Source organism: Salvelinus namaycush, chromosome 25, assembly GCF_016432855.1.
Source record: "Salvelinus namaycush isolate Seneca chromosome 25, SaNama_1.0, whole genome shotgun sequence".
NCBI lineage: Eukaryota > Metazoa > Chordata > Actinopteri > Salmoniformes > Salmonidae > Salvelinus > Salvelinus namaycush.
The window spans coordinates 5,752,728-5,766,358 of NC_052331.1; the positions used below are offsets into that span (position 1 = coordinate 5,752,728).

Consider the following 13,631-nt stretch of genomic DNA (forward strand, 5'->3'; position numbering starts at 1 on the left):
GTGAATTTACGAACGCAGCCTAAAATGAATTTATAGCATGTAGTATACTCATTAAGTATGTAGTATACAGTATGTTAGTATGGGTATTTGAACACAGATTTACTCTCTGGGGGGCCATCTGTCCTTTAAAAACGAACAATAGACGGATGAAGATGAGAGGAACAAAATAAAAACCATGATAAATATTATAAATCTACATCAAAAGACAATTTACCATTGGCTCGAGGCCCAGAATTGACCTGCAAACTGTACAGAATAAATACAAATATGTAATGTATGCCGGTAGAAAGGAGAATGTCAAGATTCAGACGGAAATAAGAACAATTCTACACAAAGCACAGCGATCGCTAGCGCATTTGAAATAAAGTTGCTTCTGGAATGACAACTAATGAAACTTTATTTACATATCGATTGTATCCATGGAAACACATTAAAAATGACATTTTATCATGATATAGTCAATGAAAACAATTCAAATAACTATCTAGCCTATTAAATATAAAAAACATAAAGCATAATAACCTATCATAATAACACTACCTGCGAGTCTCTTTGACCATGATCTCTGCTTATTGTCAATTTGCTTGTAAAGCATACACAAGACAGATGCCCAAGGTAAGAAGATGAGGTTGATGGAGTAGTCTGGATAGACTGGAATCGTTGCGCACTGGGTCCGAATTTCTGGCAACTGTGCATATTCAAATTAATTAAAATAATGTTGCCTACTGTCCTACATGGTTCTTCCCTAAAACAGTTGTAATTCACTGATTTCTGGTAAGATCACGTTAGAAACATGGAAACCGATGAGAAATAGGGTCACTTTCTGAATTACAGTAAATACTCAATTGTCAGCCTGCAATGCAAAGGTGACTGCATTGAACCATGTTAAAACGGTATATGAAACAATTCATGCAGCCAACTTTCACAGAATATCACAGTGCAACTTTGGAAGTAAAGCACATTAAACCATTTCATCACAGGACAAAAAAGTAGTAGAAAATGTAATTAAGTTTTACAACATAATTATACAATTGAGTCAAGTTTTATTATCAGTCTTCACATAATTAATTAAACACACACACACACACACCCTAGTTACAACCTCACATGATAGCAGGGACAAAACATCAACAATTATTTTTCAAACAATTATCTGTACATGGTTATTTTCACCATCAAAAATGAGTAATCCTGGAGAAAAGAAGCTCATCGAATGATTGACAAAGAAAAATACATTTACAGTTACAGTTCACAGGGTTTCACTACAGTGGTCATTTAGACTTCCTTCTCTTAGCCTGGGTAGGGCTGGCACCCGTTTCTGAAAGGACACAGAGAGAGAGAGGGGGACATGTTTGATGAGACAAATACCTTTACAATAAAGACGTAAACTATATGTAAGAGTAAGTTATGTATGAGAGTGTTTGTGCTCTAAATCAGTGGGAAGTGTGCGTGCATGCGTGTGTACCTTTAGCAGTAGCACTGGTTCCAGGCCTGGCCGGTCTCTTCCTCTGCATGCTGTCTGCCACAGTCTCCTCCTCCACCTCCTTGTCGGCCCGCGAGCTCCGTCTGCTAGGACCCTTCGACTTCTCCACGGCAGCCCTGATAGATGCCCGACAGAAAACAGAGCCAGAGACACAACAGAGGAGATAGAAAAGAAAAGCAGGAGGTCAGTTACAAAGATAAAAGAAGAAACTACAGTAGCTACTCAGTAAAAGTTATTCCTTCAAGTTGGGAAAATCGCTTCGGAGTGGGCTGTTTTTCCTCGTCTATTTTTTTCATTTAACCTTTAACTAGGCAAGTCAGTTAAGAACAAATTCTTATTTACAATGATGGCCTACCACGGCCAAACCCAGACGACACTGGGCCAATTGTCCCTTATGGGACTCCAAATCACGGCCGGTTGTGATACAGCCTGGAATCGAACCAGGGTCTGTAGTGACACCTCAAGCACTGAGATGCAGTGCCTTAGCCGCTGCGCCACTCGGGAGCCTGTCTACCACAGATACTGTCCGTCTTCACCGTAAATAGTATCCGATAGATAACAAAATGGTGGACACGACAGGGCTGCTGCGTGCGTCCTGGCAGTGCTCAGGTGTAAATACATACCTTGAGACTAAGTTAACGTGTGTCTTTCTTTTCTTTGCCCATCTGTGATAGAAGTGGAAAAACAGCAGTCAACTAAACTGTGATGATGCTTAACAAACATGGTTTTAGTCCCCCAACATACTCTTAGTGACAATCATCCCCAGAAGAAAAATATCAGACATGGCCATATTCATACTTAATTAGTACAGTTGTTCTTATGCAGTGGTAGTACTTGTCGTCAAAAGACGTTTGGATATAGTTTACATGCTAAGCATACATGCACTATATATCACAAAAGTGAGTACACCCCTCACATTTTTGTAAATATTTGAGTATATTTTTTCATGTGACAACACTGAAGAAATTACACTTTGCTACAATGTAAAGTAGTGAGTGTACAGCTTGTATAACAGTGTAAATTTGCTGTCCCCTCAAAATAACTCAACACACAGCCATTAATGTCTAAACCGCTGGCAACAAAAGTGAGTACACCCCTAAGTAAAAATGTCCAAATTGGGCCCAATTAGCCATTTTCCCTCCCCGGTGTCATGTGACTCGTTAGTGTTACAAGGTCTCAGGTGTGAATGGGGAGCAGGTGTGTTAAATTTGGTGTCATCGCTCTCACACTCCCTCATACTGACTGGTCACTGGAAGTTCAACATGGAACCTCATGGCAAAGAACTCTCTGAGGATCTGATAAAAAGAATTGTTGCTTTACATAAAGATGGCCAGGGCTATAAGAAGATTGCCAAGACCCTGAAACTGAGCTGCAGCACGGTGGCCAAGACCATACAGCGGTTTCACTGGACAGGTTCCACTCAGAACAGGCCTCGCCATGGTCGACCAAAGAAGTTGAGTGCACGTGCTCAGCGTCATATCCAGAGGTTGTCTTTGGGAAATAGACGTATGAGTGCTGCCAGCATTGCTGCAGAGGTTGATGGGGTGGGGGGTCAGCCTGTCAGTGCTCAGACCATACGCTGTACACTGCATCAAATTGGTCTGCATGGCTGTCGTCCCAGAAGGAAGCCTCTTCTAAAGATGATGCACAAGAAAGCCCGCAAACAGTTTGCTGAAGACAAGCAGACTAAGGACATGGATTACTGGAACCATGTCCTGTGGTCTGATGAGACCAAGATAAACTTATTTGGTTCAGATGGTGTCAAGCGTGTGTGGCGGCAACCAGGTGAGGAGTACAAAGACAAGTGTGTCTTGCCTACAGTCAAGCATGGTGGTGGGAGTGTCATGGTCTGGGGCGGCATGAGTGCTGCCGGCACTGGGGAGCTACAGTTCATTGAGGGAACCATGAATGCCAACATGTACTGTGACATACTGAAGCAGAGCATGATCCCCTCCCTTTGGAGACTGGGCCGCAGGGCAGTATTCCAACATGATAACGACCCCAAACACACCTCCAAGACGACCACTGCCTTGGTAAAGGTGATGGACTGGCCAAGCATGTCTCCAGACCTAAACCCTATTGAGCATCTGTGGGGCATCCTCAAACGGAAGGTGGAGGAGTGCAAGGTCTCTAACATCCACCAGCTCCGTGATGTCGTCATGGAGGAGTGGAAGAGGACTCCAGTGGCAACCTGTGAAGCTCTGGTGAACTCCATGCCCAAGAGGGTTAAGGCACTTCTTGCCACTATAGGGGGTGCTGTTTTCGCATTAGCATAATTTCCTCTACAGATTAAACTGCCTCTTATTCAATTATTGCTCTTACATATGCATATAATTAATACCATTGGATAGAAAACAATCTATAGTTTCTAAAACCGTTTCAATTTTGTCTCTGAGTTAAACAGAAGTCATTTGACAGCACTTTCCCTGACCAAGAAGAAGAATGCAAGATGTGTATGCTCGCTTCAACGCTCTGCCTATATATGGTCACGCCACCTATGACCCGAAACACACTTCATTCGTCTTCCTCTGGGTGTCAAGAGGACGTCAGAGGAGAAATTTTTTGTTTACCTTGTACTGACGTGAAATAAGACCTATTTCTTTGGCGTGACCGACAACTTCCGGTTCTCTGACTCGCGCTATTTGGAGGTGCGATTGTCTACTGTTTTGCTGCCGTTACGGATGAAAACTATCTCCGTCTCGAAGTTTGTTTGATACATGTGACCATATCATCTTAATGTATGTTTTTTCAATATAGTTTAATCAGATTATTTGAATTTTTTCGGGAGTTTTGCCGTGTTCCGTTCTGTGACTTTTTTTTACTTTGGCCAGTCGACCAGTACATATGCTAAATGAAGAGGGAAAGTTGCCATTATGAATGGATTGAACGACTCATCAGGACTAAGGACACATTGATCAACATTCTGATGAAAGATCAGCAATAGTAAGACCCAATTTACGATGTTATTTCATATATCTGTCGTGCATGTGAACTGGTCGCGGGCGCCCAGCTGGTTCTGGCTGGCGTGGCTATGCTAATTTAGCGCTACATTTTGTTTTCGCTATAAAACATTTAATAAATCTGAAATATTGTTTGGATTCACCAGATGTTGGGCTTTCAATATCTGTACGCTGTGTATTTTTCTGAAATGTTTTAAGATAAGTAATTAGTTATATGACGTTGGTCTCTGTAATTGTTCTGGCTGCGTCAGCACTATTTCAGATTGCAGCTGCAATGTAGAACTGTGATTTATACCTGAAAAATGCACATTTTTCAAAAAAAACTATGCTATACCATAAATATGTTATCAGACTGTCATCTTATGAAGTTGTTTCTTGGTTAGTGGCTATATATATTTTTATTTAGTCGAATTAGTGATAGCTACTGACGCAGGAAAAAACTGTTGGAGTAAAAAAATTGTGTCTTATGCTAACGTGGTTAGCTAATAGATTTACATATTGTGTCTTCCCTGTAAAACATTTTAAAAATCTGAAATGGTGGCTTTATTCACAAGATCTGTATCTTTCATCTGGTGTCTTGGACTTGTGATTTAATGATATTTAGATGCTACAATTTACTTGTGACGCTATGCTAGCTATGCTACTCAGTGGGGGGGAGTGGGGGGTGATCCCGGATCCGGGTTGGTGACTCGTTAAAGGTTTTAAGGCAGTGCTGGAAAATGATGGTGGCCACACAAAATATTGACACTTTGGGCCCAATTTGGACATTTTCACTTAGGGGTGTACTCACTTTTGTTGCCAGCGGTTTAGACATTAATGGCTGTGTGTTGAGTTATTTTGAGGGGACAGCAAATTTACACTGTTATACAAGCTGTACACGCACTACTTTACATTGTAGCAAAGTGTCATTTCTTCAGTGTTGTCACATGAAAAGATATACTCAAATATTTACAAAAATGTGAGGGGTGTACTCACTTTTGTGATATACTGTATATATACACACAAAAAAGGTATGTGGACACCCCTTCAAATTAATGGATTAGACTATTTCAGCCACACCTGTTGCTGACAGGTTTATAAAATTGAGCACACAGCCATGCAATCTCCATAGACAATCATTGGCAGTAGAATGGCCTTACTGAAGAGCTCAGTGACTTTCAACGTATTTGGTATTTAATTAGGATGCCCATTAGCTGTTGCAAAAGCAGCAGCTACTCTTCCTGGGGTCCACACAAAACATCATACAGAATGACATAATACAGGACATCATTAGAGAAGAACCACATCCATTTTTTAAAAGGCACACGTAGCCTACATATCAATGCATACATATAAACTATCTAGGTCAAATAGGGGAGAGGCACTGTGCCATGGGGGCTTTATCTGTTTTTTTAAACCAGGTTTGCTGTTTATTTGAGCAATATGAGATGGAACGGAGTTCCATGCAATATTGGCCTAAAAAATACTGTACGCTTTCTTGAATTTGTTTTGGATTTGGGGACTGTGAAAAGACCCCTGGTGGCATGTCTGGTGGTGTAAGTGTGTGTGTGTGTCAGAGCTGTGTGTAAGCTGACTATGCAAACAATTTGGGATTTTCAACACATTGTTAATTATAAAAAGAAGAAGTGATGCAGTCAGTCTCTCCTTAACTCTTAGCCAAAAGAGACTGGCATGCATAGCATTTCTATCAGCCCTCTGATCCACAATATGGCAGAGGTTGAAAAGCCATAACGTACATTTTTCAACAACAGGTTATGGTCAATAATATCAAAGGCTGCACTGAAATCTAACAGTACACCTCCCACAATCGTATCAATTTTTTGCAACCAATCATCAGTCATTTGTGTCGGTGCAGTGCCCTTCTCTATAAGCATGCTGAAAGTCTGTTGTTCATTTGTTTACAGAGAAATAGCATTGTATTTAGTCCACACAATTTTTTCTAATACACTATTGATACACTATTGTAGGCCCAGCTGTCGGAACTTTGGCTTCCTGGATATAGCCATTGTATTGTGATCATTACATCCACAAGGTACAGATACAGCTCTAGAACAAAGTTCTACAGTATTAGTAAAAATGTGATTGATACATGTGGATGATCTTGTTCCTGTAGTGTTTGTAAACACCCTGGTAGGTTGATTAATAAGATCTTCTCTAAGCATTACAGGGATATGGCTCTGAATATATACAGCAACTCCTCCCCATAAGCATTTCTGTCTCGTATATAGATGTTATATCCTTGTATTGCTACTGATGTCTCATCAAATGAATTATCTAAGTGAGTCTCAGAAATGGCTAATATATGAATGTTATCTGATGTTAGCAAGTTATTGATTTCATGAACCTTATTTTAATTGTATTTATTTCACCTTTATTTAACCAGGTAGGCAAGTTGAGAACAAGTTCTCATTTACAATTGCGATCTGGCCAAGATAAAGCAAAGCAGTTCGACACATACAACAACACAGAGTTACACATGGAGTAAAACAAACATACAGTCAATAATACAGTAGAAAAATAAGTCTATATACAATGTGAGCAAATGAGGTGAGATAAGGGAGGTAAAGGCAAAAAAGGCCATGGTGGCGAAGTAAATACAATATAGCAAGTAAAACACTGGAATGGTAGATTTGCAGTGGAAGAATGTGCAAAGTAGATATAAATAATGGGGTGCAAAGGAGCTAAATAAATAAATACAGTAGGGAAAGAGGTAGTTGTTTGGGCTAAATTATAGATGGGCTATGTACAGGTGCAGTAATCTGTGAGCTGCTCTGACAGCTGGTGCTTAAAGCTAGTGAGGGAGATAAGTGTTTCCAGTTTGAGATTTTTGTAGTTCGTTCCAGTCATTGGCAGCAGAGAACTGGAAGGAGAGGCGGCCAAAGGAAGAATTGGTTTTGGGGGTGACCAGAGAGATATACCTGCTGGAGCACGTGCTACAGGTGGGTGCTGCTATGGTGACCAGCAAGCTGAGATAAGGGGGGACTTTACCTAGCAGGGTCTTGTAGATGACCTGGAGCCAGTGGGTTTGGCGACGAGTATGAAGCGAGGGCCAGCCAACGAGAGCGTACAGGTCACAGTGGTGGGTAGTATATGGGGCTTTGGTGACAAAACGAATGGCACTGTGATAGACTGCATCCAATTTATTGAGTAGGGTATTGGAGGCTATTTTGTAAATGATTTCCCTCACTTTGTCCTCAAGACTCCACCCAGGTCTCAGGTGGAGATTCTGCAATTCCGTCCACAACCATGTTGTTTTCGCCTTGATTGTCCCTCGAGATAGTCTGATTTATCTGTCATTGTTATCATGGATTCACACACAGAACTGATGTCCTCTCTCAATGACTTACAGATTGCTGTCATCTTGCCGTTCTCCTGTTTCAACTCGTCGAGCTGACCCTGCGAGAACTGCAAACTGTTCTTCACGTCGTCCATTCTTTTATTAGTAGAATCCACCAGTTTTTGGACAAAAAACTTGTAGCTATTTTCTTGTTGTTGTAACAACTGCTTGTAGGTCTCTTTTTGTTCGTTTAAAAGATCATTCACGCGTGATAGAGAGACACCAATGGCACTGTCCTCAACGGTACACTCGCCGGCTTTGGTCTTTGTCATGGTAGCTAGCAACGTATGTTAGGCTGTTACTCCTCGCAGTTCCAGACAGGGCAGGTCATGGGGAAGATTAAAAACAACAAACAGCAGGGATCTAGACAGCCACACACCCGGGACAATCCGCGGTCCCAGCCACAATGGCTAACGGGGTCGCAGGCTGCGTTCAAGAACACCTCGCTAGCTTGATGTCCAGCTAGCTAGCAGCTAGGCTAGCTGCGACGCCAAATAGCTCCTCAGACCCGTCCTTGGTCGTCAGGATCACTGGAAAGATACAAGCAGTCCCAGCAACTGATGCCAACTGCGTCGCGGGATCCAACATAAGAAGCTAGGTAGCTACCGAGAACTTTCCAATATACTTTAAACAGCAAACTTTCCAAACAAACAAAACCGAGCTCTTTCCCGTTCCACGTTCAACAGGAAGTGACGTCTGTGGCTGCAGAAAATAGTAGAAGTGGCACTGTCATAGGATGCCACCTTTCCAACAAGTCAGTTCGTCACATTTCTGCCCTGCTAGAGCTGCCCCGGTCAATTGTAAGTGCTAATATTGTGAAGTGGAAACTTCTAGGCGCAACAACAGCTCAGCCGCAAAGAGGTAGGCCACACAAGCTCAGAGAACAGAACCGTCGAGGTGTCCACATACTTTTGGTAATGTAGTGTACCAAGTGGCTCATCGATTTTCCTCATGTACCCCCCTTGCCCTGGCCAACCAAATGAACTCCCTGAGTTTCAGTAGTTACAAATGTCGAAGCATTTCTGTTTATATACATGGCACTTACTGTAGACTAGGCCAATTACTAACAAATACTTAAAGAATACTGATGGTAACCTTTTACAGGCAATGGAATAACATAATTACCTCTGGCATGCCAAGTATTTCTTTCATACTGACATTTTGTTAGTTTGAAATATGTCTTGAGAACCTCACCCTTGTTCAGTTACAGTGGCAACTTCTTCTGCTGTAGAAGTAAAAAAAGACAAACAAAAAAGTTACTAAATATCACAGCAAGCTGCATGTTATGTTCACGGCATACAGTGCATCATATAAAAGTATGGTCCCAGAGCTGTACAAGTATCTCATAGCAAGATTTTTCAGATTTGGTCCCAGACTATAACATTATTTAATACTGTATATACAAAAGTATGTGGACACCGCTTCAAATTAGTGGATTCGGCTATACAACACACGTTGCTGACAGGTAAATAAAATCAAGCACACAGCCATATAATCTCCATATACAAACATTGGCAGTAGAATGGCCTTACTGAAGAGCTCAATGACTTTCAATGTGGCTCTGTGATACAATACCACCTTTCCAACAAGTAGGTTTGTCAAATTTCTGCCCTGCTAGAGCTGCCCTGGTCAACTGTAAGTGCTGTTATTGTGAAGTAGAAATGTCTAGGCGCAACAACGGCTCAGCCATGAAGTGGTAGGCCACACAAGCTCAGAACGGGACCGCCGAGTGCAGAAGTGCGTAAAAATTGTCTGTCCCCGGTTGCAACACTCACTACCGAGTTACAATCTGCCTCTGGAAGCAACGTCAGCACAAGAACTGTTAGTCTGGAGCATCATGAAATGGGTTTCCATTGCCGAGCAGCTGCACAGAAGCCTAAGATCACCATTGTCAATGCAATGCGTCAAATGGAGTGGTGTAAAGCTTGTCGCCATTGAACTCTGGAGTAGTGGAAACGGGTTCTCTGGAGTGATGAATCACGTTTCACCATCTGGGAGTCCAATGGACGAATCTGGGTTTGGCGGATGCCAAGAGAACGCTACCTGCATACAATGACATTCTAGACAATTCTGTGCTTCCCCAAACTGTTGCCACAAAGTTGGAAGGCCCTATCTCACTTCAGCATGCACAAAGCGAGGTCCATACTAAAATGGTTTGTTAAGATCAGTCTGGAAGAACATGACTGGCCTGCACAGAGCCCTGACCTCAACCCCATCGAATACCTTAGTGGAAAGCCTTCCCAGACGAGTGGAGGCTGTTATAGCAGCAAAGGGGGGACCAACTCCATATTAATGCCCATGATTTTGGAATGAGATGTTCGACGAGCAGGTGTCTGCACACTTTTGTTAATGTAGTGTAACTTGTCCTTCTATGCTGTAGTTGTTACATTTTATGGTGCCCTCTAGATATACCACAATCTTTGCATATATTCCATTTATACTCTGTTACCAAGTCATATTATGTCATTACCATGTCATTAGGGTCCGGAGCATCCACCATTTTGTTATAGATCAGTTAGTGTGACAGTACTTACCAGTCTTTTCAGTAGCAGAAGGCTCCTCTTGCTGTAGAGCTTCAGGTTGGATTGACACTGGGAGGAAGGAGATGGTGAAGGTTGTTATTATCAATGAATGGTCGATATGTGGGGGATACGTTACTCAATCATGGATTGATATGTACCTGGGGTGATCTGGGTATTCTCCGAAGGTGCTGTGGCCTCTGGTGGAGCTGGCTGGCTTGGAGGCTCCATGGCTGTGGGGACAGGCTGAGCCACAGTAGGGGTAAGGGCCACTGGGGAAGATATGGCTGAGGAGTCCCTGGGGGGGTTGGAGGGTCCAGTGGTGGCAACAACAGGAGATGTAGATGGGGACAGATTTGGTATCGGGACTGGGGCTGAAGGAGGAGCCGGATCAGGGAGAAATGTAGCAGTGGTAGGAACAGGGGCAGTAGTAGTGATTGGGGTGGTGACAGGGACTGAGACTGGCGGAGGGGTGGTAGGTTTAGCGGCTGGGGCAGGAACAGGGGACTGGGCTGGTGTAGCAGGTTGAGCATGAACAGGAGTTGGAGCTGATACGGGAGGAGGAGTGGTGACTTTCTGAGCAGCAGCAGAACTAGTCTGAGTCTGTGCTCCAGACACTGTGGCCTCAGTCTGGGTGAGAGATGCAGGGGATGTATGAATGGGCACACCCCCAGCGTTCAGACCTGTCTGGTGCTGGTAAGCCCCCCCTAAAGTCTGGGCTGACCGTTCCTTAGAAACCTGCTGGGAATCTGGTGGAGTGCTCACTGGTGCAGAGCCAGGAGCCTGGAAAGGCTTGCCCTGGGCAGCCAAGGAGGGGGAGCATGGAAAAGGGGGCCCTAGGGGCTGCTGGAAGGGAGACGAGGCAAACGTAGAGGCCGTGGGATAGGGGCTTTGACGGCGGGAAGGCTGCCCAACTGGCGGGCTAGATTTATGTCCGGTGAGCGCCTCACCAGAGGTCTCTGGCTTGGGAGTGGTAAGGCTTTGCTGCTGGGGAGGAGGCAAGTTACTAACAGGGACAGGGGAAGCCTGTCTACTGGCCATCTGGACCTGCTCAACTAGCGTTCGGGCAGGCTGGGTGCCGGCCACACTGACCACAGAAGCCTGGGTCCAGGCAGAGCCTGTGACTGGGGCTTGGGCCTGGGTTGGAGCGGTGGTGAGCTGGATATTAGTGGTGGACACCTGTATGGGCCCTACCATGGTGATCGGCCGGGACACCATTGTGGTGTTGGGGGCCACAGAAGCAGCGGGGACCTGGAAGATTGGGGTACCGGTATTAATAAACACAGGCGTGGTAATGAATTGGGGCCGGGGGGCAGTGGTCTGCTGGCTGAGCTGCTGTGGTCTGATGTTCTTATTGGGCATGGCCACCATAGTGGAGACGATGGCTGGGGGTGCCTGAGGGGTGGAACTGATAGGGTTGGAGGTGACAAATACGGTTATCTGGTTGGGGGAGATGGTGGCAGAGGATGCAGGGATCTGCAGGACTGTGGAGACACTGGCCAGGGGTTTAGGGCTGGGGATTAATTTGGGACTACCTGCAGGGTTTGAGTTAGGGTTTGGGCTGGGGGAAACGTTGAGGCTGGGACAACTGTGACTGACTGTGGCTGTGTTGGGGCTAGCGCCCACATTGACACGAAGACTAGGAGTAAGGTTTAGAGTAGGGTTGGGGCTAGCAGTCAGGTTTAGATTGGGGCTAGGGCTGTGATTAACATTAAGATTGGGGCTTCCTTTAGGCTGCAGATTAGGACTACTGGCTGGATTTGGGAGTTTGGGGCTGGGGGTTGAGCTGGGCTTGGGTTTAGCTTCTGGCTCGTTCACAGCAGCACCAGTAGTAGCAACAGCAGTAGCCCCGACTTCCGAGCTATGAAAAGCACTGGATGGGTTCTCTTGATCTATGGAGGCTTTAGTGCTCTCCTTACAGACAGTATCCCCAGCTGGAGCACTCTGAGTGGGCCTGGCAGGCACGCTGGGGGTGGCTGCGTTATCCAGCAGCTGGTTAAGGGAGGTAGGAGCATCCCTAAGAGCAGGAGAGGCCTCATATACAGATACAAACTCCTGCTGAGGAGCCATCTGTACAGGCTGCCTCTCCCCTGCTACCATTGTGCGCTCAAGCCCAGCTTTAGCCTCCTGAGGAGTTGGGACACGAAGGCTAGCCATCCGGGGGGCGGAGAGCTCCCTCAAAGGCTGGGGTATCTGCCGCTGCTCTACACCTGCCATTCCCTGCCCTTCCCTGGGCATCTCAGCTGTGTTATCCTGGAACCCCTGGAAGGGGCTCTTGATCTGATGGGCCTCCAGGCCCACCTCAACCGCGAGTGGGAGAGAGACCGGGCTAGGAGGCACTGGGGTAGGGCTCAACATCATGGTCTGCCCTGTCTGGGGGTTGACCATGTGTTGCTGGTGAGGGGAGGTTAGGGCAATCTTAGCCCCCTTTTGCCTCCCCGGGCTGGGGGTAGTGGCTTTGCGGCTGGAGGCAGGACTGGATCTGCGGCTGTTACTGGGACTGGCCCTTTTAGCCTGCCCTCCTCCAGACTGCTTGTCCTGTTTCCCTTGGCCCAAGTTGGCCGCTCCACTGCCTGTAGGGAAAGACTGCTGACCATTGTTAGAGTTACCTCCACCACTTCCATTGTTGCTGGACATAGTTAGGCTGGGAGGGGCCTGCCCTATGGCTTTGAGAGTGGTGGGGTTGAGCCCACCCTGCTGTTCAAAGCCCCGGCTGAGGTTGGGCTGCCTGGGGGGCAGAGGGATGTTGATCTTGGGGGGAAACAGGCCTGCGATGGAGGCGTTCAGCCTCTCAGGGGAGAGGTTGATCTCAGAGGGCTCAGTGCTGGGAGGACGGTTGGTAGGTGTGAGAGGGTGGTGGTAGGGCCTGGGACTGGCCCGGTTAGGTGTTTTGGGCCTGGAGCTCTGGGAAGTTGTGGGGACATTAGGGAAGTGGAGGCCAGGCATGGGGCCACCCTGCAGGGGCTGAGGGGGCATCTGTTGCTGGGGACTGGCTCCAGGGTGCTGGGGCATGGGCGAGGGGCTGGGGCCCTGCTTCATCATGTGGGCGTTTGTGCCCTGGTTCACCACCATCTGTTGGGCTCCATTCCCAGACTGCATCCCCATCTCCTGGCCTCCAGGTCTGTCCTGCAGGGAGTGGGGCCCTCCAGGGGTCTCCTCAGCCCCCGTTCCTTGGGAACCAGGCCCTGCCTCAGGGTGAGACATCCGCCGCGCTGCCCCAGCCATCTACATAGGTAGGGATAGATGATATACACACCCCAGGGAATTAACAGGCATAGAATATTAACAAGACAATAACAATACATATGATATAATTCAATATAATTCAAACA

General features: G+C 45.8%; 1 protein-coding gene across 1 annotated transcript in view; it reads right to left on the bottom strand.

The window, feature by feature from the left end:
• Positions 1-379: 379 nt before the first annotated feature.
• LOC120020150 (nuclear receptor coactivator 6-like) overlaps positions 380-13,631 on the bottom strand; it is a 42,596-nt gene continuing 29,344 nt past the window's right edge. Inside the window, exons 14-19 of the mRNA XM_038963624.1 lie at positions 10,461-13,524; positions 10,315-10,371; positions 8,975-9,005; positions 2,107-2,148; positions 1,466-1,599; positions 380-1,318 (exon numbers count right to left, since the gene is read on the bottom strand). Of these exons, the coding sequence (XP_038819552.1) occupies positions 1,272-1,318; positions 1,466-1,599; positions 2,107-2,148; positions 8,975-9,005; positions 10,315-10,371; positions 10,461-13,524 (3,375 nt within the window). The 3' untranslated portion in view covers positions 380-1,271. The remainder of the gene's footprint in view (positions 1,319-1,465; positions 1,600-2,106; positions 2,149-8,974; positions 9,006-10,314; positions 10,372-10,460; positions 13,525-13,631) is intronic.